We start from the raw sequence: 26,003 nt of genomic DNA, 5'->3' as shown, positions 1-26,003 counted from the left end.
GTGTATGCGTGCGCGTGTATGTGTGTTTGCCGGGGGGGTCTGGATGGGGAGGGTGGGGGAGGACTCTGGGAGGGGGATGGGGGAGACCCCTGTCAGTGTCAGGGATGGAATTCCCTGGCACTGATAGTGCCTACCGCCATGGTTTTCGTGGCGGTATGATTGAGGGTAGGATTGTGACGGCTGCCTGGCTGGAGACCAAAGTCTCCAGCCTGGCAGCTGTTAGCACCCTGGCGGACAGAGTGGTACATTGGCGGTTTGGCTTAAGCCAAACCGCCAGTGTCTTATTTTGGGGAAAGGTACAGCCAGCCTGTTGGCAGTACATTTCCCAAAAAAAACGTCATCTGCCATGGTCGTAATGACCCCCTTAGTATCTACTACATAGAATCTTTCTCCTGTTGGAAACTTTTTCTGCAGAACCAAAACCAAAAAATTGTGTGGAGCATAATGAATAAAAGTCAACTGACACTCGCACACAGTTACTCATGAATGCAAACATTTATAACTTGTTCAGTACATCTGTCCAGCTATGGTGCATTAGGAGCACACACATTTTGTAAACATACCCATTAGCTGTACTCAAGTTGCACAAAATACATAGAATTTATATGGTAGGTTTGAGGGCATGTGTCACTGTAGATACACATCTTGTGCATACTCCTGTCGTTTAGTGTTGGGTCCCGAGCTCTGCAAGTTGTTTTTCTTCAAAGAAGTTTTTCGAGTCACAAAGTTGAGTGATTCCTCCTTTCGGTGATAATGCGCATGGGCATCAACTCCATTGTTAGATTGTTTTCTCTCCGCCATCGGCTTTGGATATGTGTTCGTTTGCTCAGTGTTTCGACTCCATTTTGGTTCAGTCTTGGGTTTTCTTTTCTATCTCCTTCGACTGTATTGTTATCGTTTGCGCTTTCTACGTCCGTGCTTTGTCGGAAAACTGCAAAGCCTTCCTTAGCCTCTACTTCATCCATCGTAGCCATTATAGAAAAATCAGACATTCAATAAAAGAAAATCCACATAAAGGTGCGACTGGCTGCATTCTTGCAAAGCCTTCCTCTCATCCACCACTCAAGAGGAAGCTGACTTTTAAGGAAGCACTGGAAGTGCCACTTCTTCCTCAGAAGAAACCTGTGGACAAGGCCACCAACCTTGCCTTTCTTCCACGTCGTTCCACAACACCACCTTCACCATTACCTCATTCTCCTTCACCACTATCTCCATTTGAAGACACCTTAGACATGTCACTTCAGAGATCACAAAATTCAAACACTGGTGGGTACAGGGGGCCACAAGGGCACAATCCATGGGGCATGTATGACACAGAGGATGCAACCTCTTATCAAAAGGTCATAGCAAAGGCAGCAGCCTTCCACAATGTAGAGTTACACAGGGAGCCGTTGAAGAATGACTTCCTTTTTTACACTCTGTCCACCACACACATGGCCACACAGCATCTGCCATGTTGAAAGGTATGCTCCGGCATAAAGGATACATTTTTAGGAACCCTATTAGGGCTAGGGTAGTAACACTGAGAGTGGACGAGAAATATAAGCCTTCACCATCTGACTCCATCTTCCATCAGAGGTCAACTGCCACCAGACTCCCTAGTTGCCACCACAGCACGCAAATGGTTGCAGAGGGACAAACCATCACAAACACCTCCATACTGTGTGCGCTAGATGCAGCAGACACTGTGGCAAGGGGAATAAACACCAGCATTTTTTTTATAGTGTTACACCTGGCTCAGTATCTCTGAGTTCAAACCTGAAGTTCAACAGGGTGTCTTGAACATGCCTTTTGACAGAGCATTTATTCAGTCCCCAGGTAGACTCTACTTAAGAGAAGATTTAAAAAGATACAGAGACTGCGAAGACCATGAGAGCACTACAAACACCTGGTCCCTGGGAAACGTTTTGTCGCTAAACCTACCACAGGGGCCTACAAGTGTACCTCGTCAGAGGTATCCACCCTGCAGCAAAAGCATTCCCAAGGCTCCTACAAATGCATCCTATCAGAGCACTTCAATATGGGCACCTTACCAGAACTCATTCCACTTCTGCAACAGGGTGACTTTATGGCAACACTAGACCTGAAGAACACCTAATTCCATATACCAATACACCCAGCTCATCACAAATACTTAATGTTGGTCATAGCAGGCCAACATTACCAATTCAACGTTACCTTCTTTAAGGTAATCACCACACCCATAGTGTTCACCAAATGTTCAGCAGTTGTAGTAGCTCATCTATGCAAACAAAATATACACGTATTCCCTTACTTGGACGACTGGCTTATCAAAGCCAACACTCATCATTGGTGCCAACAACACACTTGGATGACAATAGATCTCCACAGTTTAGGGCTTACTGTCAACATTCCCAGTCTCACCTGCAATCATTACAAGTTCAACCACATTTAGGGGCAATCCTAAACACACAAATAGGATTAGCCTTCCCCAGACCTGCAAGAATTCAAAACATTCAAGCATTATTGCCCCAGTTTGAGATGAACCAACAACTCACAGTGAAGATGGTCTTGCGTCTGCTAGGGATGATGGCTACATGTATTGTTATAGTTTCCCATTCAAGATTACACAGGCATCCATTACAGGAACGTATAGCTTGTCAGTGGTCTCAGTCAAGGGTTCAGTTGAAAGCTCTAGTGTTGATATACCGCCATGTTCACGATTCTCTGCATTGATGGAACACCACCAACCTGCTAAAGGGCCGGCCTATTCTCAGCCCTGTTCCCCACATCACTCTTGCGACAGACGTGTCGCAGTCTGGATGAGGTGCTCACCTACAAGACCTCACAGCGCAGGGCCTATGGGATGCAATTACCTAGAGCTTCAAACTGTTCACCTAGCATTGAAAGCATTCCTGCCTCTCCAGGTTGTCCTTGTTCGTATGGACAATATGACAGCCAGGTATTACTACAAAAACAAGGGGGGATACGGTCTCCACAACTCACAGCTGTCTGACCATCTGGAACTGGGCGCTACGCCAGAACGCTCACCTGTTAGTAGAATACCTTCCTGGAACAGACAACGACTTTGCAGACCTGTTTAGCAGGATGCAGCAACAAGACCATGAATGGGAACTCCACCACAGTTCCTTTTACCTTACTTCCGAAAGTGGGTGTTCCCTCAAATAGACCTTCTCGCCACAGCAGAAAATGCAGACTTCGCCTCCAGGTTCCCACACCCTCTATCCAAAGGCAATGCACATTGGTTGAGTTGGTGAGGAATATTTGCCTATGCTTTTCCACATTTCCCTCTCCTTCCATTTATGATTTGGAAGCATAGGCAGGGTTTTCTAACAAGGATTCTAGTAGCTTTCACCTGGGCTCGTCAGCCTTGGTTCACAACACTGTTAGACCTTTCTGTAGTCCCACACGAGAAGTACCCCAACAGACCGGGCTTTCTTACTCAAAACCATGGACAAATCGGGCATCCTGATGCCAAAATCCTCAACCTAGCAATTTGGCTCCTGAGGTAATAGTTTGTTTACCTTGACTTACCACCAGAATGTATGGACATTCTTAATAAAGCACCGTAGACCCACCACTAGGGCCTGTTATGCAGGAAAATGTAAACTTTTTGTTTGCTACTGCCACTCAAAACAAATTGACCCTTTCAAAGCCACAGTACAAGACACTGTCTGCTACCCTTTTCACTTAAAAAGGCTGGATTAGCCTTCACTTCTACTGTTATATCTTGCTGCAGTGGATGCCTGTCTGCAAAATAGACAGCACCTTTCCCTGTTCCGGTCATCTAAGCCTTCATGGAAGGACTTAAACGAGTTATTCCACCAAGGGTTCTTCCTGCCCTTTCCTGGAAACTTAATGTAGTAGTCACAAGACTCATGGGTCCCCCTTTTGAATTCCTACAGTCATGCCCGCTTCAATTCCTTTTTTGGAAGGTGCCATTTTTAGTCGCCATCACTTCACTTAGTGTCTTAGTGAGCTCCAGGATTTTACCTTAGAAGAACCTTTCTTCTAAATACACAGAGACAAGGTGGTCTTCTGCACCAACCCTAAATTCCTACCTAAGGAAGCATCTCAGTTTCACCCCCCACCAATCCATTGAATTACCAGTTTTTTCCCTCAACCAGATTCCATTGCAGAAAGAGCTCTTCATACATTAGATATCAAAAAGATGCTTATGTTCTACATTGATAAAACTTGCATTAAGTCTAAGCAACTTTTTGTCGCTATTTTCACTACCACACAAATGCAACCCTATATCTAAATCAGGCATAGCCAGATGGATAGTCTGCTGCTGTACTAAGGCTAAAAGACCTTCACCTGTCTCTCCCTCTTCCCCCTCCCCCCCACCCCTAAAAGCGCACCCTACTCGCAAAAACAGTGCAACCATGGAGTTTTTTTGTAAATATTCCCATAGTTTACATATGTAAGGCAGCTACATGGTCCATACCACACACCTTCATCAAACATTAGTGTGTATGTTTTAGCACGCCAACAAGTCACTGTAGGTCAGGCAGTGCTCCTTACCCTCTTTCAAACCACTGCAACACCCACAGATTAGCCACGGCTTCTGAGGGACTGTCTATGCAGAGCATCTAGGGCCACACATGCCATCAAATGGATTGCGTTACTTACTGTGTAGGTTTCTGTTCATGTCATGTAATGCTGTAAATTCACATTTCTCTTTCCTCCTAACTGGACACCTGTGGCTATTGCATTTACATTTACTATTTTCACTATCTACATTTAGCATGGTCATCGCGTTACTTACACATATTTTACACTCCTTCCTCACCCGCCTGTGGGAAAACAATCTAACAATGGTGTTGATGCCCATGCGCATTATCACCCAGAGGAGGAGTAATTCGACCGTGTGACTCGAAAGGCTTCTTCGAAGAAAAACTTGTACAACCCAAGACAGGAGTATGCAGAGAATGTGAATCTACATCACTACATGTCACAAGCAGATGCTTACAGGTTAAGTAACATATTCCTAACTTGCTACTATGTAAACTGTAAAACAAACTATCACTCATTGGATGATGTCATCAGTGATGTCATTTGAAATGTCATGAGTGATGTCATAGAATATGTCAATGGTAATGTCATATGTGAGGTCATAAGCAGTGCGTGGTGTGGGTACAAGTCATAGTTAGTGTTGCTAACTATAACTGCTACATTTCTATGGTTTTTTTATTAGTGCAAAACATTAACGTTCTCACTGAGAACTTCAGCTAACTGTAATGTTAGTTTAACCTTTGTCTTTTTTCCAGCGACTTTTGTTTTAATAGAAAACTCATATTTTTATTACACCCAACTATAACTTTACTTTAAGCTTTGCGTTTTTTCAGTGAATTTCTAGTGTTTATTTAATAAATATATTTAAAAATACATAGACACTAACTACTCCAACAATGTTTGCACTGAGCATTTTCAGCTTCTTAGTTTTTGTATCTCACATATACAGAAATATTCCTGCCATAGTTTCCATAGTCTTTGTATGTATCTTTACATAAACTTCATATTTATATTTCAAAAAGACACTGATTTGTTTTTCCTATACTGTAAACTGTGTTTTTACTATGTACATATATGTTTAAGGGGTGTGATTGTTGTCACAAGAGTGCAGAGTTATACATTTTGTTCTAACCTGCTAAATAGAGTTCCTTTTCACCTGGTCAGTTATTATTGAATGCTAATGTTTAATAATAGTCAGTGCAGCATATATTTTGTTTACAAACGTACAGCTGTCGCAGGAGCCAAACACATAATCCACTGCGTGCACTGCGAGGGGGCAGTACTCCCGGTCTGGCTCTCGCGGTCATCTCACAAGATCATGCATTTGGAATTAAGTTCAGAACAGTGTATTTTGGGAATTTAGAAGATAGTTAGACATGGAAAGTGATGTGAAAGCTTACTGGTAAAACAGGCCTCTTGACCAATCACAAGCCTTCATTTTTCAATTTGCACTTTCCAGAGCCTCCTCTTGGACTCTCCTGAGCACAGCGGTCCAACCATACAATTATTTTTCACGCTTAATTTCTCAAAAATTCTGAACGGTTTTGTACAAAATTACAAAAAGCACAAACTGTGGACCAAGCTCTATTTTCCTCTAATTCTGTTCAGTTTTTGCTGTAGCTGGTCTGAAGACATCTGTGGAAAATGCATGGGGATTTTAGGTTTTGGGCCCTCCCTTTTTTCTCAGCCCCCGCTTGACGGATCACCACAAAACGTTCCAGGAAGGAGCTGAGATGGATGACATTTTTGGGGGGATAGCTTTGTGAAGATTAGTCAGACGGGGACAAAGTTATGAGCAAACCAAAAAAACAGTCCATCTATGGAAAAGCAGACCTAACTACAACTACCTATCAGCAACCACCAGTAGGTAATACATGTAATTAAACTGACAAAATAGTGAAGTAGTAGTAGTGCCACAAATTCTGCGGCATTGCAACGCATAATGTGCTATTTCTTGCTCCATCATTTAGTTATCCCACTGTACAGTTTGTTCCTTCCCTGTCACATAATTCCATGTGGCCTGTTCTAGTGGTTGAAAATACAGGAAATATAATTTTCTAAAAATTTGCAGCAATGCTCAACATACAAATGGAAAGTGAGATGGTAAGTGCTGCGCCATGCAGGTTTAGCTGTACGTTTGACCAGGCTATGGGGAATGTATCCCAAGGATATTAGGAGGATGGCTTTCTAAGTATATTTAATAAAGCCTTTACTCTGCAGAATGTGATACATGTTCTGAACGAACAAGACCTTTTAGACTCTAGCAAAGAAAATACATTTGCTTCAAAGGCGAGAACAAGCAACTCCAGTTGAGGCACTACCATTTGGGCTCAAATTAAATTAGCAAAATGTGGTGGTTGTGGTCACAGCCCACCTGGGAATAACTGACCTTGCTGTGAATCCCTCACCAGAACTACTGCTCTTCCATAGAGCATCAGCAAAACAAGTGAAGTGAACATTTACCAGTCTGATTTATGCCTGCTAATAAATCACTCAAGCCCCCATGTGTGGGCATCTACGATTCCTCAGCATGGACCTGGATACATGAAAGGATCACCTGAATCTTGTAGATGACAAAGTTCTCAATGATGCAGTGCTGCAGGGTAAGAAGCTTAGGAAGTGCTGGGCCTCTTGTCCTGTATTCCATTGACTACACTGCTGGGTGAGAATGTGTTTGATGAAAGGTCTCTTGGACAGACCAGACGATCAGTGCTACGAATGATTGAGAGGATGCACTCCATTGAGCACTGAAGTGTGGCTGAGACCATTGTAATCTCTTCTGTAATGTGTCACTCTCTAACTGGTATTTCTTACTAATGTATAACTGGAGATATGTGAAGCAAACTTCCTGGATTGCACCATGAAGTGTTTGTGGTCGGAGGTAAAAACTCTTCATATCAACCCTGTCAAGCCCAGGAGTTTTCAGGATGGCACTCCGGTCCTTCCATCTGTCTGTTCAGGGAAACCCGACATTTATGAAAGTAGACAACTCTACATTGAATTACTAAAAGAATAAGTAAACGGGGATAAATGCCCTATTTCTCCTGGCACTACACCAGTTTTAGATGTGGACCATCAAGTGCGCTATAAAATTGCTACAGATATTTTGAGAATACCAGAAAACATAGGCGTACTTTTCCACAGTGACAAACATGAAACGCAGGCGGTGTCATATGAAACTACTTTGAGAAATCTCCACTGGGTGGCATTTTCAATTCACTAGCTAGAAGCTGTTTTTACACTTTAAACCTGTTTTCCCCGACTCCGGAAAAATCAGCAGACTCGTAGGTTCACGCTACATGGATGGATGAAGAAAGTCAGATATTTATAAGTTACCTTCTGGTAGAATTATCAAACCTAGTACCCACACCCTCTGCAAAGCTCCTGTGAGCCATTGTTCAAGTTGCGAGCCATTCCTCATCTGCTGAACAACAGAGGGACAAATTTGTTTTTTTACTAATCTCAGTTCCTGTGTCACTAGAGTGTTGACACTTGGACCTTCCTTCCAATTGTCTGAAAATACTACAAAAAAACTGTATAGTTTCTCACATGGAAATATGTGATTTAGAGTTTTTGTGTCTGATGCATAAGTAAAGTTTCCCGCTTGCTGTGTACCACACTAGCTGTTCCATATCCAGATCAATGAAAACCTGACAACCTCTTCAGTTTGTCCCAATCCCTCTCACATATTCATCTCTGGATGTTTAACAGTTGGATCTGCCTAAACTGAGGAAAAAACACAAAACACTGCTTTTGGGTTCTCAGTAAAGCCCCCTTCCCAATATTACATGTAGAGAAGATGGGCACTCCCCACTAGCCCGGGTGCAAAAAATCTAAATTTGCGGGTGTTCTTTGACCCATCATCTACCTAAAAAATCAATTTAGTTTCTACTTGTGTCTGCTAAAAGGTGTATTGCTGAGACTGCTTTGCTCTTAGAAAATCTGCTTAAGGCTTACTCGGGTGATGTCACAACCGGTCTCCCACTTCACCATCTCAAAACCAGTGTGACACCACTCACCTTTGGTTTGGGTTAAAGTGACAACGTCCCATCAAACCACCCACTAGCTTTCGGTAATTAAAAAAACAGCCTTTATAGTTTTCTGCCATGTTCATAAGGCACCACACTGTTGCTTTACAAAATATCTTACAAAACTGTCCCTTACCACCCTACCGAAAACTTCCAGTCTACCTATCAGGACATGCTAACAAACTTACCAATCAGGCACAAAAAAATTTGATGCCTCCCTGCTGAGGACTCTTCCCTATGAAATGCCCGACAAACTCAAATGAGTCATGGTATAAAACCTTCCCTTCTTACTGGCTCTTCGGAAGTCTTGCAATAAATATCAGATTGGGCCCAATACCATTTAATTTTCTTGCCACACGGAATATGTGCATGGACCTGGTGTTTTCCCTCATGCAACCCCTCTAGATACTATTTGGAGCATTTGCATGGGGTAAAATAAGCTGATGACTATGGAACCTTTCAAGTTCACATGTAGCAAATCTGCAGCCACATAAGGTTAAACCACCCGTGGTAAAAACACATCTACAATAACTGTATTTTCGGTGGGTAATTTTTGTCTATTACAATTGTCAGGGCACTATGCTCTCAAGATTGCATCCTCCCAAGGCCCCAAGTCGAGCTGAGAGGAACTCAGTTGTTTTCATGCAGGAAAATAGTTCTAATATCTTGGAAACTGGAACAAGTACACCATGTCATCACATACTAGCTTTGTATTATGGATCAAAACTTTTTTCTGCTCAGGTACTAGGCTCCCATGGCAGACTCCCTCTTTAAATGGTTTATAAACTTCATATAGAGATCACACTATCTTTGAACTCACTCTTTCACAAGTTGTATTCTCTCCACAGGGAATATTTATTAGCAGCAGGATCCTTCCGCTAAATAAAGCAGAACAAATATGCGTAATCAATGGTTTGCCTTGCTCCTTTTCTATAATTCAACTGAGTTATTTCCCCCTCTATTATAGGGACTCCGGTAGAGGATTCACAACAAACCTGCCCTCACATTTCTTAGTGGAACTTTCTTTTTTAACTGAATATTAGTTCCTTCCAACCTGTTGTCCGCTACTTTTTCTTCTCTATTTAGTGTTGTAATATGACTGATGGTAGATGGGTGTGGTGAAATATCCTGCCTCTGTTAGTATATTAAAGCCCGCCACCCCATCTTCCGCAGTTGTTCAGCCATGTGTTTAATGGGGTGCAGGATTCCTTTGCAGTGTTGATGTTTTTTTTCATTGATCTCTTGCAGAGAAATATTTCTCTGTTTCTACAATGTTTCACGTCAGGAGGGAAAGAGGATGCCCATCCTATGGGGAATTTATAATGAAAGTGAAATTTAAGCTGTTGAGTTGGGAATACCCAGTGGGGAAAAATCGTTGGGCCATCCGTTGATGTGTGCATTTCCGGTTGGGCTAAACCCTCAGCACTACGTAGGCAAGTGCAGGGAATAACTAGTGGAAGAACCCACTTTTTGGCAGGATCCATTTGTAGGAGTGACATAGGACATGTGGAATTCCTCACGGACGTAACCCTCTGTACAGTGTTTGGAAGCGTAAGGCAAGTGAAGAAACACTGGGGAGTACCCCAAACTGAAGACATTGGAACTGACAGGACCTGACTCTACATGCATCGTGCTACAAGGTCAGATTTCGTTTCGGGTGGGCTTTAACGCCTTAACTCCTGGGCCGGCTTTTGGCTATTTAAGGAAGTCAGCGTTCTGGGCTCTCTAACTTTTTTTCCACATAAGGTATCCACAGCAAAATTGTGTCTTTCTTTTCCAACATCCTAGAGATTCTAAAGGTACCCAGGTGTCATGGATTACCCTGGGGAGGGGGGGGGGGGGGGGGACGTGAAAATAGCCAAAACATAGCTAAATTAGGGTTTTTTTGGGGGGGGGATAGAAAAAACTGCTCTGATAACGTCTGTTTGATCCCCCTGAAAATGGGATCAATGTACGATTTTCTGTGCTAAAGTCACCATCTTCCCAGCTTTCAGGAACGTGCAGAGCTGAATCAAAAAAACTAATTTTGTTTTCACAACAGTTGTGGCTTTTTTATGGTAGCCCATTTTTTGCTTTTTTTTTGTGTTCTCAACATACAACCTACTTCCAGTTGTTGTGGAAACCAGTGTGAAACCCATGGGAGATCCAGGAAAGCTATATAGGTCTGAAAAGTAGACAAAAATCTAAATTCAGCAAGGGGAAGGGGTTGTTTATGTAGATCCTCCAAGGTTTTCCCAAAGAAACTAATGGTTGAAACAAAGAAATATTGAAAAAGAGTAGGAAAAAACATACATTTTTTACAGTGTTTTCATCTGCAACTTTTTGTCATGATGGCAGATTTAGAAAAGCAATGTACCATTATGTTTGCTAGACCCTTTTAGTTGTGGTGATATATAGAATTTATAGAACCTGACGTACCCAGACTCAACAGCTGAGTTGCACCTTACAGTAGTTTTTCCATTGTGTACTGAATATAGAGCAATTCATATGGTGAAATATGTATTTCTGAAAAGGGCACAAGATAAGGAGTTTAGGAGCAGTGGTTACTTGTACATCTCTGAATTTGTGGGTACCTGTACGAGCATATGGTTTAGAAAGTATTTTCAAAATGTTGTCTTTTTTTACCCACTGGCTTATATTTGGAAGGCTGAAATGCAGTGAAATCCAATTGGTATTAACAAATATTCTGCAGTTCAATGTTCCCACATGTCTTCTCATAAAAATGGTACCTCTCAAAACTGACCCCTTTCTTTAAAGTAGATGGCTGGGGATTTTGAGCCCTATTTCAGCTGGCACATAGGGAAACCTAGCAAACCTGTGCATTTTTAAAAGCTAGACACCTAGGAGAATCCAGTTTATTTTCTTTACCCAGAATCCCTTGCAAAACTCAAGTTTAAAAAAAAATAAGAAAAAAAAACATTTTTCTCACATTTCTGTGATGGGAAGTTCTGTAATCTGTGCTGAGCCACAAAATTACTTCCACCCAGCATTCCCCTAAGTCTCTTGATTACAAATGGTACCTCACTTGTGTGGGTAGGTCTATTGCACGTGTCAGGAAACGGCCCAAAATGCAACATGGATAAATCACATTTTTCTACTCCCAACCAATCGCTTTTTTTGCAAAGTGGATAGCTGTGAATTTTGGGCCCTAACTCAGGCAGTGACTAGGGAAACCTAGCAAACCTGCATATCTTTAAAAACTAGACATCTAGGGGAGTCCAGGGTGGTGTTCCTTGTGTGGATCCCATGAGTTCTTTTTGTGTTCTTTTTACCCACAACACCATGCAAACCTCAAACTTTGCCTGAAGCCACACATTTTCCTTACATTTATGTAATTGAAACTTCCAGAATCTACAGAAATTTACAAGTCCCACCACCCAGCATTGCCCCACTTGTGCTGATAAAAATGCTGTGCCACTTGTGTGGCTGGGCCTAGTGCCTGCAACAGGAACAGATCGAACCATGGCAAATTGGAGCCCTTGCGTGGAAACGCTCATTAACCTTGGGCAATACAAATAGATATATCCATATATAGAGGTCTTTGAGTCAACCATCCGTTTATTTGAGTCAGTCATCTGTTGGTCTGTTCTCTTGTTTCTCACATCTTGCTTCCACCCAGTGCACCATACAGTTTTAGTATACGAGTTAGCCCATTTCAGGCATTGGCTATCTTGCACTTCACTTTGAGTAATGGACTTTTTACTCAATCACATATGCATATTCACCTAAAAGGAAGTGCTGTTTGGTGCTAGGGGTGTTAGAATAATACTTTACCAATGTTGTTTCCTTTATCCCTTTTTATTTTTCTTAGTTCTCCTTGTGTTTTTTGTTTTGTGTCTTCAGGTTTCAGTAATTCAAAGCCATTAGTAACTTTTCATTGTGCCTATTAGAATCCTATTTATCTGTGATGTGAACTAAAGTTTGAAAGGGTTTCTATGTGTGATCTAAGTAAACCTTCCTGCGAGTTACTACCAGTATTCTGTGTTAAATGTATATGCAGTGGATACATTAGTTTTAATTTTTAACTGATGTTGAAAACATATTGCTGCCATGTTTAGGTGGGGGAAAGTATTATTTTATTTTTTTCTTCTAATTTTTGACTTCTATGCTTGAAAGAATGAAAAACTTGTCTAACTTGTCAAGACCAGACCTTTGGCCTTGTCAGTGCTTGTTTTTGAAACTTGGAGAATGCCACATTCATAATTCATCGTGAAAGGGTGGATGTGAACAAAAAAAGGGTTTCAGTTGTGCTATAGTGCAACCCTACTGTTTCTTTAGCAGTTAAAATGATCAGTGTTTATTGCTTATTAACTTCAAGCAGGAATTGCTATGAATACAGTGATTTCTGTATGTGGATATGTGTTTGCACTAATGTCTCTTTGTGTTTTTGAAGGACTTTGCCAATACTATTCCAGGGCATGGAGGAATTATGGATCGTTTTGATTGTCAGTACTTAATGGCTACCTTTGTTCATGTATACATCGCCAGCTTTATTAGGTATGTTTTCACTTTTTAATTTCATCTGTTTACCAAGTTATAATGTTGTTGGGCATTTTTTTCGCCTTTGTGTTGAATAGATTTTCCCTTGTAACAGCACGAAATTCACTAACTTTATCTTCTTATCATGCACTGACCACAAATGTATTTCGTATCTTACATATATGGCATTTTGTATAAAGTTCAAAGAATCTCCGAGGGTTCAATATAGAATTATTCAGGGACTGATGCAGATGTTCTGCTTTGGAAATCGTGTTCTCATTTTTCAAAAAGTCTGCATAAGATACAGAATAACCATCATCTTGGTGTGGCTTTTAAGCAAACAATTAATAAAATTCACAACACATACATTTTTGTTTGATTTTTGCATACAACGTCTGCCCATTCCATCCTTTTTTGAACCTCGAGCAAAAGAACTAAAAACTGCAGTCATACATATTGAATGCAATATAAATATAAAAGATATAGACATTAAATAATTTTGGAGCTCAAAGTCCACACAGGTTATTTTTAACTCCTCCCACGGTCCTTATGTTGGATTTATTTTATAACATGAAGTGACCCTAAAATGTAAGGGTTTATTCTCATCACTGGAGGGGATCCAAGGAAAGAATGATTGTGACAAGGAAGAGCGGACCTTATCATGAATATTACCGCTGCAACCCTCTTTCTCATCTCAGTCCTTACTACACAAGGATGTGGCAGTATAATTAGAGATTTTAATGGATACAAAAAAGTGGATAAAGAAAAGAAGCATTAGAGGCTGTCTATAGGGCTGATTTAAACACAGAGGTTGACAGGCATGGCTCATCCTTAAGAGCGGAGCGGCACCGCTCCACCAACTTTTTTGCAAACATGAAGATTGTCATGCCTGACAGACACTTTTCATGTTCAGACCAGGCTGCCAGGTGCTGTTCATGCACTAAATTCGCAGTTGTCTGGCTGTCTGAGCTGAACTTTGCCGGGCTGGAACCTTTCACAGCCCTGTGGGCATGACCTCTTCAGCCCGGGAAAGTGCTTGGAGATACTCCCCCTCATGATGAGGGGTGTGCATCATTGATAGACTCAGACCTGGGTGCTTTAGTTTTAAGCCTTGAAGTGCCCTTGGCAAAATGTCCATCGGTGACACTTGCCACAGATTTGGGTGGGTCAGCAACGCTCACTGACCCCATCCCACACTGTGATGAGTGAGAGATTGCCACCACTTCTCATTGGCTGACCAAGGATCTGAGGAGGCAACAGACCCAATCCTAAAGGAACCTCTGATGTTTCCCTCCTGCCTCCCAAGTTGATCACTGCAGCCTGGTACTTTAAAATGTTTTTTTATTTATGTTTGGTGCGTGTGAGTATGTATGAATATATGTGTATTAGTGCGTATGAGCTTGTGAATGGTGGGTGTATGTGTGCATGCTTGTGAATGTAGGGTTGTGAGTGAACATGCAGATGGGTGTGTGTGAGTATATGTGGGTGTGCCTCCCTCCACCACCTGCTCAAATTACTTGCTGCTACTGGTGGATTGAGAGTTTACATGTAACTTATAGTCATGGGAAAGTCACTAATGCAATCCACCAAGGAAGCAGCTATGTCCTTTTGGTCATTTCCTCTGAATCAGCCAGGGAAGCTCCACATTGTTTCTAAGTAGGACATAGAAATGGCCATTTCTTACTTGTCTGCTCAACACAGTAATGGACTGGTTTCTATCCTTAATGCCTGACCTGAAAGGGACCTGTGGTGAATCTGAGACTCTTAAAGCTGATGTATAGGCAGAATAGGTCGTAGGTCTCCATCCAGCATCCTGGAATACTCGTTGATTAGCTTTGGAATGCACCAGTGACTCAAGACATCAGGAATAGTATGATTTGAGAGACAGAATTGAAGAAGGGGAGTGTTCCCTGCAAGAAGAGCTCTCAGCTTCCCCTGACAACAAGCAGGCTACCTGAAAACCATTATGACTGTGAGGGGTTACAAAGGAATCTCCTCCAGAGGTGCAGTGGCTGCTGGTGAACTTTGAAAATAGTGGGGTGCAAGAACAACCCATGAGTTTGTTTGCCTCTGCAGTTCAAGGGAAATAAGGTTTGAAGGGGTCCTCTCCTCTTAAAAAAAAACAAAAAACTTTTTAAAAATCTGACAAAAGGTGAATTTTCCAGCATAATTTCTTTAAGAGAAAAATGTCCAAAAACCAATAGCTTTTACGTGCATTTTTAAAGTATTAGACTTGGCATCCTTAGGGTGGTCTTACCCCAGACTGTTTGCCTTTCCCTCCTGTTTTCTTTCTGTATCTTTCTGTTGGCCTTAGGACTGAGCACTTTGCCACAATTAACCAGTGCTAAAGTGCATGTGCTTCTCACCTAAAAACATGGTCTATTCACAATTGATATTCAGTTTACCTGTAAGTCCCTTTAAGAGTAGTTTATCATATGGCCAGGGCCTGTAAATTATTAAATGCTACTAGTGGGCCTGCATGGATTGTGCCACCCACTAAGTATCCCGGTAAACATGTCTTAGGCCAGCCACTGCAGGGCCTGTGTGCGCAGTTCCACTGCCACCCCAACTTGGCATTCAAACCCTCTAGCCAAGCCCTACGCTCCTCTTTTCTTACATACAAGTCATCCCTCAAGCAAGCCCTAGGAAGCCCATAAGGCAGGGTGCCATGTAGGTAAAAATGCAGGACATAGACTTCCAGTCTCCATGTTCTGGTAATGAACCCCCCCCCCCCCCCCAAAGTGTTTATCACTGTGAGGCCTACCCCTCTCATAGACCAGCATTAAGAATTCCTTATAATAATTTAAAGTTGTAATTCACGATGTGAGAGGAGCGACTGGGTCATGATTATTACCATTTTAATGGTAATAATAAATCCTTTTTACTGGTAAGGTCTCATTTATTACTACTATTCTTGACATGCCACTTTTAGAAAGTGGACATTTCTCTGCACTCACTGCCCTGTGAGCCTACAGCCTCATTCCAATACACGTCTGGCTTGGGTGACAGTTTCATTTGTGAATTTCCTTCAGACACCCATAACACAGGGTACTCAGCCATATTTGAATTTATCTGCATACTGTTGGGTCTTCCTGGGGAAGGGACGGGGAGGATCTTACACCTCAAAGAGTAAGTGCCGGGGTCCGTACCAGAAGGCTGATAACCTCCCACTGGCTGTCTGGAGCCGAGACTGACTTGAAAGGGGGACCTGCGCTCTTCAGAAGAACTCTTTGTTGGTCACCATCGAAGGCAGCACCCCAGAGTGAGGCCACGCACTGATCAGAGGACCACAACAAAATCACCTTTTCATCTGGTGCCTGCCGCCCAGGCACGTAAAGATTTCATATCCGGCCCGCTGCTGCAACCAAAGCAGCAACAAATGCCCCTGAGCCAGCAGAAGCACAGAGTGAGGTCCCACCAGTCGGAGGGTGTGCTGCCAGGCTTGTGCCTCGAATAACCTGTGTGGTGCACTTGGGCCGCCCTCATCGTAGGAGCCGCAACACCCCTCCCCCCACCCCCCCTTTGTGCCGCACTACTCAGTCAGCTGCAACTTACCGAGGAAACTCCTCGGCCTTTCTCCACCTTTCCTCTCACCCACAATAGCACCCTCTTCCACAGAGCGAGGAGAGGCACCAAACTGCCTCAGACACCATCCCCAGCAGCTCCTTTGCTGAAAGTGCAACCGGAGAAATACCGTATTTGCTTGTAGTGAGGCGCACCCACATTCTTTTTATCCTCACGCCTCTCCACCCCAAAAAGGTACTGAATCGTTCCACTCCTCTTATTACACAGAAATTCCTATACCTTGTAACCTAATCATTGGGTCCTTGAAAATTCTTTTCTCTGTGAATATTTTTGGAAAATGCATAAAGATTACTTATATTTTTCTAACACCGTGTGGAGTCCTTTTTTTGTGGTGCTGACATTGGGATACTGTGCAGGGAGTGAACAAAAACTTTACACATTGCTTCTAGGTTAACCCTGCCTGCTCTGTGCCAAGCTACCAGAGGGTGAGCAGTTTAATTTAGGTTAGGTTTGTGACTTACCCTAACTAGAGTGGGTGGGTGCTGATTGTCTGAGGTATATACCCTCGCCAACCAGAAGTCCCATTTCTAACATAAAGGAACCATCATAAAATATTGTCACCTAATTTTAAGAAAACAAAAAGTACGCCAATAAGTCAGAGGCATGCAATACAGATATTGAAATGTGGGACAAACAGCAATTCATAGAGAAGCATTTTGGTGTCACAGATTTATGTCACATTTGTCACATTTAAGACGCCGAACATCATTAACCACAAAAAACGGTGTAATCAGGAAATCAGAGAAGTGAACATGACAGTTATGAGTAATAAACAGTGCGCTCTGAGAATACATTTTTTTCTGGGCAGAGTTTTACAGCCCTGGAAGTAGCATCATTCGGGTCCTGCAGCTAGATTACAAGCAGTTTACAGAAACGATCTAAGCGCCTGCCTAGAAACTTTTACAAATTGTCACATCCTTGCAAATTTAGCATATCAGGCCACTTCACTGATTCTGAAACAAACAGCTATTCCACAACACTTTATGCTGCATGATTTTTATGAAGGGTGTCTGAAACGTGATGAGAAATATTTACAAAGAGGGCACTTTACCTGGATTTCGCTCTCATGGTATACAGTAAGGAGCCCATTCTAAGCGTCCGTCTGGCATGGCCTTCCCATAAATTTTTTACTACCCATCACCACATTAACTCACTGGCAGAAGCTGTCTGCGCTCCCCAGCATCGTCGGGTAGCATGGGTTCGGCCTTTTTGCAAACAAATTCAATGATGCCTACAAACATAAAGTGGATAACCGTACACCTCAGCAGAGACACACAAAGTATTGGTCCTTTGACATATGCACATCCATGCGCATAGTTATCAACAGAGCAACATTGAATCCATATCTAAATTGTGTATATTTACTTACATGCCTCTGCGTGACCATGTACCCTGAGGTGCCACCAGCGCGCCTCCTGGTATTAGCATATGTTCCCTGAGGTGCTGCACAGGATTAGTCTGTGCCCCTAGATATGTTGTCTCGTTATACCGTATGTAGTGGGTGGACAGGGATTCTAGCTGCATTAATATCCTTCAGGTCTCCATTTGCACACACTGAGCACCAAGGCCTCATCTGAGGCCCACCCCTTTCCCAGCTTATTACAGGGTTTAGTGAAATCATGGAGGCTGACCACACACCACCCTGCGCAAAGTTGGGAATGGTGCGCCCTCAGTGATTGACACACAGCCTTGTGAAGAACAGGGCTGAAGCTGAAAGCGCCTAGGCTGTGTTCAGTCAGCGAGGGTGCTGTGCATCACAGGTGGGCATGGTCCGACAGCTTTTCAGGTCACAAGAGGCCAAGGCTGACATTAAAGAAGCCCAGAGGGAGAGAAACCCAAGGCTAGAGGCAGATTCTGTGCAAGTCGCTGTAGCCAAATGCGCATGGTGAAGAGAGAGAACCCACTTCGTCAAACATAAGGCACAAAGCTGTGTCCCTAAATGGTCACCCATGACTCTCTAGAGTGGAAAGAGGGTAAGGAGATATCCTTTCCTAACAAATTCACGGATCTCAAGACAGGCGTGTCCCAACATACCACTTTGAGTCTTAAGTATCACCAGCTTGTGACATGGCTGAATCATCAGTTCTACTGCTCGACATAACGCTTGCCATCGAACAGTAAGCAGCCAAGCTTCCAAATCATCTGTTTCAGCAGCTACATTTCACCCAAAGAAGAGAACAGTCTACAGGGGAGTAGTTAAAACCATGACCCATGCACTAAAACAAGACTTCCTTCAGAACCAGTGCCTCTGCGTTTTTGCAGAGAACTCTTGATAGTGAGTGAAATCGAGAGAATACTGAGCATCTGCCGTGCCAGAGAAAAGCCAGGGTGTATACCCCCATTATGGATTGTGTTTCTTTGCCTCTTACAAAACACGGCTAAGAAGATGATAAAACATGTAGATGAACATGTCAATGCACAGAAAACCAAAGCGTTCACAATTCTGATGTGATGAAACACTGCTTTGTTGATGTGGAAATCTCTGGACAAAGGAACACACTTTGCTCACCAAATTGTTCTAGAGTTTTCAATCCCTGGAATGCAAGAAGTCTTCAGGGTCACCCAAAGGCCTGCATAGGCCACTAAGAAGAGATGGGGTATGCCGAATCCTGTGGTTGTCCCACCTGCAGGGCCTTAATCAAGAGATGTGTAATACCACCAATTCTATTTCTTCATTTATGTAGGAACGTACGGACACACTAGTTCACATGTCTTGCTAGTAGTTGGACACACTTCACCCTTTGTTTTACCATAGAAGTAAAGAAGGTTGAAACAAGTCTAGAACAGAATTGAGGCCTCAATGATAAAATATCGGATACTGAAGGACAACTTCTCTCAGCTCACATAAAGACCTTTAATGCTGGCTGTCGTTTGTTGGGATAAAAAGACGTTTTGAACAAATACCATGGAGAATGCATCCAGTCAGTCTGGGGTGCTGATGAAAATAGTTCATTGCTGGTACACTCCCCCTGACAAATGAAAGTTCAGAAGATCAAAATGACCATCTCAATACCTTTATCGCAAAACTCTAAAATAGCTGACCCGTGGGAGCCCCAACAGTCAAGTGGGTTGCCCAGGTCACTCAGATACCAGTTGCTCTAAAACTGATATGTTAACCCATACAGTCACTATTCCAGGTGATGCTTTGGTAAAGAAAGTCACCAAAGTTGCACCATTTGAGCTTATAACCCTAACTGTGAATATAAAAGCCATTGCCTTCCTGCTGTGTGTAAGTTATTTCAACATATTCGGTACACCTTAATCTATTGTATGGACAAAAACAAAAAAGTTTAATTCCATATTCTTTTACATTCTTTACAAAACTTTTTTGATCCTATTTGAAACATTGGTAGGTGCAAATACTACATCTGTTTATATCTAATCACAAAAAGAATTCGAAATTCTGAATAACTTATACAGTTGAAATGGTCATACATCAATACCTGTAAAAATGTGTGATTATACATATTTTAGCCAGTAATTCCTAAGAGGCCAAGACTAATCTTCCCTGCAGAAGACCCTTTAGAGGTTCCTTTTCAGCCGCTATATCTACCTACACTCTCCGAACCAGCAGTTCCTTTTTCACCTTCTGTTCTGGTAACAACACAGAAACCCTCTCTTGAATTGGTTCCAAGGCCAACAGAACTGTCTACTCCACCTCCAAGAAAACCATACAGAAGAACTCTATAAACATCTGCAAGTAAAAATGTGTATGCTACAGATACATCATATACACCAACGTCTCCTCCACCTTCTCCACTAGCATCTCTATTATACGAGTCCAAACCTTCTAAGGTGTTCTCATTAGATGAGCAGCTAAATTGAACATAGAGATAAAAGCCCCAAGTACTACATTCTCGATCATTATGGAGACTTTACAACCAAGGGCCTCTCCAAGACATTACCTGTCCTAGTATTAAGATTTACGGAGCTAGCAGAGGAAAAACTCCTGACTCCTGCCACTTTGAAGCTGGCAGTATCAAGAATCCTTTAAAAAATAAAAAATAGGATCCTGTTTTCCTGAGACAAGAACAAAAACCAGATTCTGTAATTGTTTCTGCGGTCAGGAAAAAACACTCTTCAGCTCCAGGAACTTTAGTTCCGAGAGAAAGAGAGAGAGAGAAAAAGCAAGAAGATTGGCACAGTGGGTCGGAAAATCTGTAGGTCTGCTATAGCTCTCAAAACAGCACGTGATTCCACACTTTTAGTAAAGTATGGCTAAGCTCTTTGGGAGTCTTTGCAAAATGTCACTAATGACTTACTAAGAGAAAGGAAATCAGACTTCCTGGAAATCTCAAACAAAGTACAACTTGTCTCAAATCGAGTAGTAAGAGCTGCTGTTGATGATGCTAATTGGGCAGCAACAGATTACTGCTTTTGTTTTTCTCTCAGACATTCTTCCTGGCTTTTTTTTTTACACTACTTTGAAGTGGGACGCTGAATAAAAAATAATAAACCTCCGATTTTCAAACTCTATCCTTTTTTCGTCCTCATGCAGATAAGGAAGTGGAAAGTATGAAGGACGCTGAGACTTTTAAAAGTGATAGGTGTAGAGGAGAAGAAGCGAATCGTTTTTACAGCTCTCAGTGCCACCGTAGGGATACCAGAGAGGACCACAGGCACAGGATTCTGACCACTTAGTGGCCTTATTATCCACAACGACAGCAAGGCCATCAATCTCTATAGCAGAAGTCCCAGTATTCAAGAAGTTCATATTGAGGCAAGAGGCAATTCTACAGAGACTCCACTTCAGCAAACTGCAAAACCTCACTCTGAGAGGGGAAGAGGGGGTCGGGGACATAACAGAACATCTGCAAGCTTGGAGGAAAATCTCAACTGACAAGTGGGTCTTACAAACTGAACAGAAAGGTTATACCACATGGTTCAAATCTCATCCGCTCTTAATCCTACCGAAAAAGGCTCCTCAACTTCAACAACCCCATCTCAAAGTGCAGGTTACATCACTTCTCAAAAATAAGCAAAATAACCAGTTTCTTTGTCACAGCAAGTGGAAAGTTATCTATTCAGGATATTTTTGGGACCCAAGAAGTTCGACTAATGTTGGATCTCCGGCAAGCCAACAGATATATCAAACTTCAGAAATTTAGAATGTTGATGATGCATTAAATTTAGCTTGAGCTAATGTGCTCTGTTACTCCAAAGAGATGCTTACTTCCACATTCCAGTTGAAGTGATGCCCAGTATTTCTCAGATTCTACAAGCAGTACAAAGATCTACCTGCTAACCTCCAATCTGTCCCCAGAACGTTTTTAAAATGCATGGCAGTAGTTGTGGCTTTTCTTTACAAAAAAGAAAATCTTTGTCTACCCATACTTAGACGACTGGTTAATAGAGGCTCATGCGACATTCAGAGCACATAACGACTGACTTCACTATTGAGTTATGCTGTTTAAGACTGCATGTAAGCCTAAAAAAGTCAAACACATCTCCAGGTCAATTATTAACAAGGAGCGCCTCTCAGTACCATTGTAGGAAAATGACTCATTTGGAGGAGAGTGTTAATTTTTCTGAAATGTCTCCAGCTGCTACATGATACCTGGAGCGGTTCCGCGACCACCTCCTTGAGCGGGTTCGTGATCTCCGAGGAGTCGTGCCGACCGAAGTTGACTGCTGGGCCGCCATGAGCTTTATAGAGCGCTCCCTCAAAACTTTTGGGGCCATGGCCCGCCAGTCAAAAAAATTCTGACAAAATGACAAAAAAAAGTTTGTAAAAAAAGGCTATGGGTAGCTCGATCCCGGACCTGCACTTAACCAGCACGGAAGGAAAAGAACTGATGTATGTGTGCTGGTGTGGTGCCTTTATAGGCAACCGTGACATCGTAGACGGCTCCAATGACGCTGACGAAGCCATGTGGAGCCAGACGACCCGCACGGATCGGAACAACGCCACCCGACGGCCAGCTTTGCTCAGCAAAAAGATTTCGGTTTCGAAGCAGACGTCAGGGAATTCAAAGGTAAAGAATCTGCATCTAGATAGTCTCTACAAGATGATGCGTTACCAAAAGTACGCAACTTGTTCTTTAGTACAATCAAACTATACGACAACAATGAATGTACTATTTGAGCAAAAAAGAAGAAACAAGGTTGAGAACTGTCATTAGCGAATCAAGAAGTATGGCATTGGTACTGGCAAGAAATCTATCAATCCAAGCAGTACAACTACCAGGTCTTCAACATTTCCCAACACACTTCCTCAGTAGACAGTTTTAGAAAACACATGAGTGGAAAGTCAACAAAATTGTTTTGCAGTCTAATTTTCCAAGATTGGGATTTTCCAGAAATAGATCTGTTTGCAAATGCAATGCCCAAAATGCAAAATGTCAGCACTACAGATCTAGAGTGAGGGATGCACAATCAATGGGTATTTTTCTTTTGATGAACTGCTCAATGTGGTTTCTTTACGCTTTTCCCCTAGAACCTCTCATATAGATGCTGTTAATAGAGTTCAGGTGGTCTCCCTTGACCATGATCCTGATAGCTCAGAAGTAGCAGAGACAGTGATGGTTTATGCGCTTCTTTACCTATCGCTCAAGCCTCATTGGAAACTACCATGCAGCCACAACCATCTGTCCAGAATTGGAGGCAAAATCTTCCATTCCAAAGTACAATCTTTGGATTTGGCAGCACGCTTGCTGAGGTCATATAGAATGGACAATTAAAGTTGTAATGAAATTTTTAAAGAAGCAAAAAACCATCTACCAGGAGTTCTAATGTAATCACATGAAAGAAATCTGACACTTGGCAAAAACATGATCATCAATCCTGCCTAGAAAATACTATCTTTCCTTATTTACTACACTTGGCCAACTGAAGTCCACTTTTGTCTTAGATAAAAGTGGTATGCTATATCAGGCATACCACAGAGTCCCAAATTTCTTTCTTCACAGCTCCAATCATCAAAGATTTCGTGGAATGTTTTAAGAAATTCTTCCCTTCAATCGAAATGCTGCTCTCTTATGTCAGTTGAAGTAGGTTCTTTCCAAACTCATGGCTCCTACTTTTGAGCCTAGCCATAAAACCACATTGCAGCATCTTTCATGGAAATTTGCTTTCTCGGTTGCAGTCAGAAGAGTTAGTGAGTTACAGGCCTTAGTTAATTTTCCTTCACATTAAAGTAATTTTAAAGTGCACAACCTTTTTTTTTCTTCCCAAGGTTTTGTCAGGTTTCCATGTAAGTCAAATATTTTCTCTTTCTGTATTTTTAACCAGTCCTTAATCTCCAGCAGAGAGATCACTTAATTGACTGCATTGGAAGAGAGTCCGAAAATTTTGATTAGACAAAACCAAATCCATTAGAAAAACAATGCATCACCTTGTTCATAATGATGCCCTCTGAACAGAGTTTGAGTCTTTAGAGAGACTATAGCTTGTTGGATTGTATCCTGCATTACATGTTACAACTAGTTGGCAAATAAACCTTAACTTGCTAAACCAAAAGCACACTCCACTAGAGTAAAAGTGGCTTTTATTGCTTGCGTGAAGAATGTTCCTCATTCAGAAATATGTAAGGCAGGAATTTGAAATTAATATCATACGTTCACTAGACATTCTTGCCTGAATGAAGATTCAGGCGATACTTTGGTAGGTCCGGTGACTCTTCCCAATTTATGCAATTAACTTATCATAGTGTTCATTCTTGTCTGCATGTCTTACTAGTATGTAGGTTTCACTTCCTGCATTGACGACCATGAGTGGGAATATGTTTGCCACTCTGTTCTACATTAATGACCGCTAGTGAGAATCCTGTGATGCAAATACTACTTACTTGTAATCTTAGTTCTGAAACTTAGACGTTCTCACTGAAGTCATGAACACCACCTTTTTCCCCCCATCAATGGAATGCAGTTGTATACAGATGTTCTCTCTAGGATGTCATTATCTTCCTTTCCAAATTAAGTCAGACTGTGAGGCAAACGTCCAGCACAGTGTATGCTGGGTAGCAAAAGCTACTGGCTGTCTTACAGTTAGTGTATGATGACTCCAGTTGAGGCACTTTCGGCCTGACAGACTTCTTTCCCTTGGGTTGACCTGGGCAGCGCACATGCTCTGTCTTCGAGACATGCCGTTTTCACTGTATGGACTTCAAGCTTGCCCCCTGCTTTTCATTTGTCAGTGTTCTTAAAAATTCCTTGCTTGTAAGTGGTTAATCTTGTATCTTTGTCCTACTTTTTAGTCAGTTGCTAACTCCCATGGAACAGGGCCCCAAGACTTGTACTCTTCCACTTGTCCCATTTTACTTCCAGGCTCCGGGACTATTTTTTTAATTTACAACAAGCACTTCTCACAAGTGTACACATTTAATTTCCCTTGCTCAGTACGATGCCGGCTTTACGGCTGCTGCTTCCTCTGCTCTGTGTGTGTGTGTTTTCTTGACCTTGCTCGTCACGAGGGCACCTGTTTACTTTTCATACCTTCAAAGTTAGAGGATTTAATTTAAAAACTATTAACCGCACTCCATACATTCTGCTTTTGATCCCTTTTACCTCCTGCTGTTATTTAACACACTCCCTTTGTTCACAACCCTTGCCTGTTCTTTTTTTATTTAGGGTATTTGACATAGGCAAACTCCACTCGAAGGTATCTGAGCTATTTACACGAACACACATTGCATTACAAAGGGACATGGAGAGATTAAGTGAATTACCCTGAAATACAGGATGTTGAGCCTCCTGTCGAGACTCAAACCTGGTTTGCCGGCTTCAAGGTCTGCTTCTCTAGCCCTTACGCCTCATCCACAAGATGGCTGGCACACCTTTAGAACGCACAATTATAATGCATTCCCATTATGCGGTCCAAAGCAGTGCTGGCCATCTTGGTATCTACTGGCACTGCCAAATTCAATAGTGTGTGGGTAGGCCTAGTGCCTGCAACAGGAAACACAACATGGACACATGACATTTTTACATTGAAATCTGACGTGTTTTTTGTAAAGTGCCTAGCTCTGGATTTTGGCCTCTAGCTCAGCCCTCACCTAGGGAGGCCTAGCAAACCTATACATTTTTTAAAACTAGACACCTAGGGGAATTCAGAATGGGGTAACTTGTGGCGCTCTCACCAGGTTCTGTTACCCAGAATCCTTTCCACACCTAAAAATTTGACAAAAAGAACACTTTTTCCTCACATTTTGGTGATAGAAAGTTCTGCCATCTGAGAAGAGCCAGAAAGTTCTGCCATCTGAGAAGAGCCACACATTTCCTTCACCCAGCATTCCCCCCAAGTCGCCGTATAAAAATAACTCATGAGTGGGTAGGCCTAGTGCCCGCTATAGGAAATGCCCCAAAACACAACATGGACACATCAAATTTTTCTTATGAAAACTGACCTGTGTTTTGCAGAGTGCCTAGCTGTGGATTTGGCCTCTAGCTCATCTGGCGCCTAGGACAACCTAGC

At 42.3% G+C, this 26,003-nt stretch overlaps 1 protein-coding gene across 1 annotated transcript in view; it reads left to right on the top strand.

Annotated features, from left to right (window-relative positions):
* The window catches only part of CDS1 (CDP-diacylglycerol synthase 1), a 661,805-nt gene that overhangs the window by 594,622 nt on the left and 41,180 nt on the right, over positions 1-26,003 (top strand). The window contains exon 12 of the mRNA XM_069236283.1: positions 12,922-13,025. Coding sequence (XP_069092384.1) covers positions 12,922-13,025 — 104 coding nt within the window. The remainder of the gene's footprint in view (positions 1-12,921; positions 13,026-26,003) is intronic.

Source organism: Pleurodeles waltl, chromosome 1_2 (genome assembly GCF_031143425.1).
Source record: "Pleurodeles waltl isolate 20211129_DDA chromosome 1_2, aPleWal1.hap1.20221129, whole genome shotgun sequence".
Taxonomy (NCBI): Eukaryota; Metazoa; Chordata; class Amphibia; order Caudata; family Salamandridae; genus Pleurodeles; species Pleurodeles waltl.
Note: the sequence above shows the minus strand (reverse complement) of the source record. Positions and strands in the feature narration are given on the sequence as shown.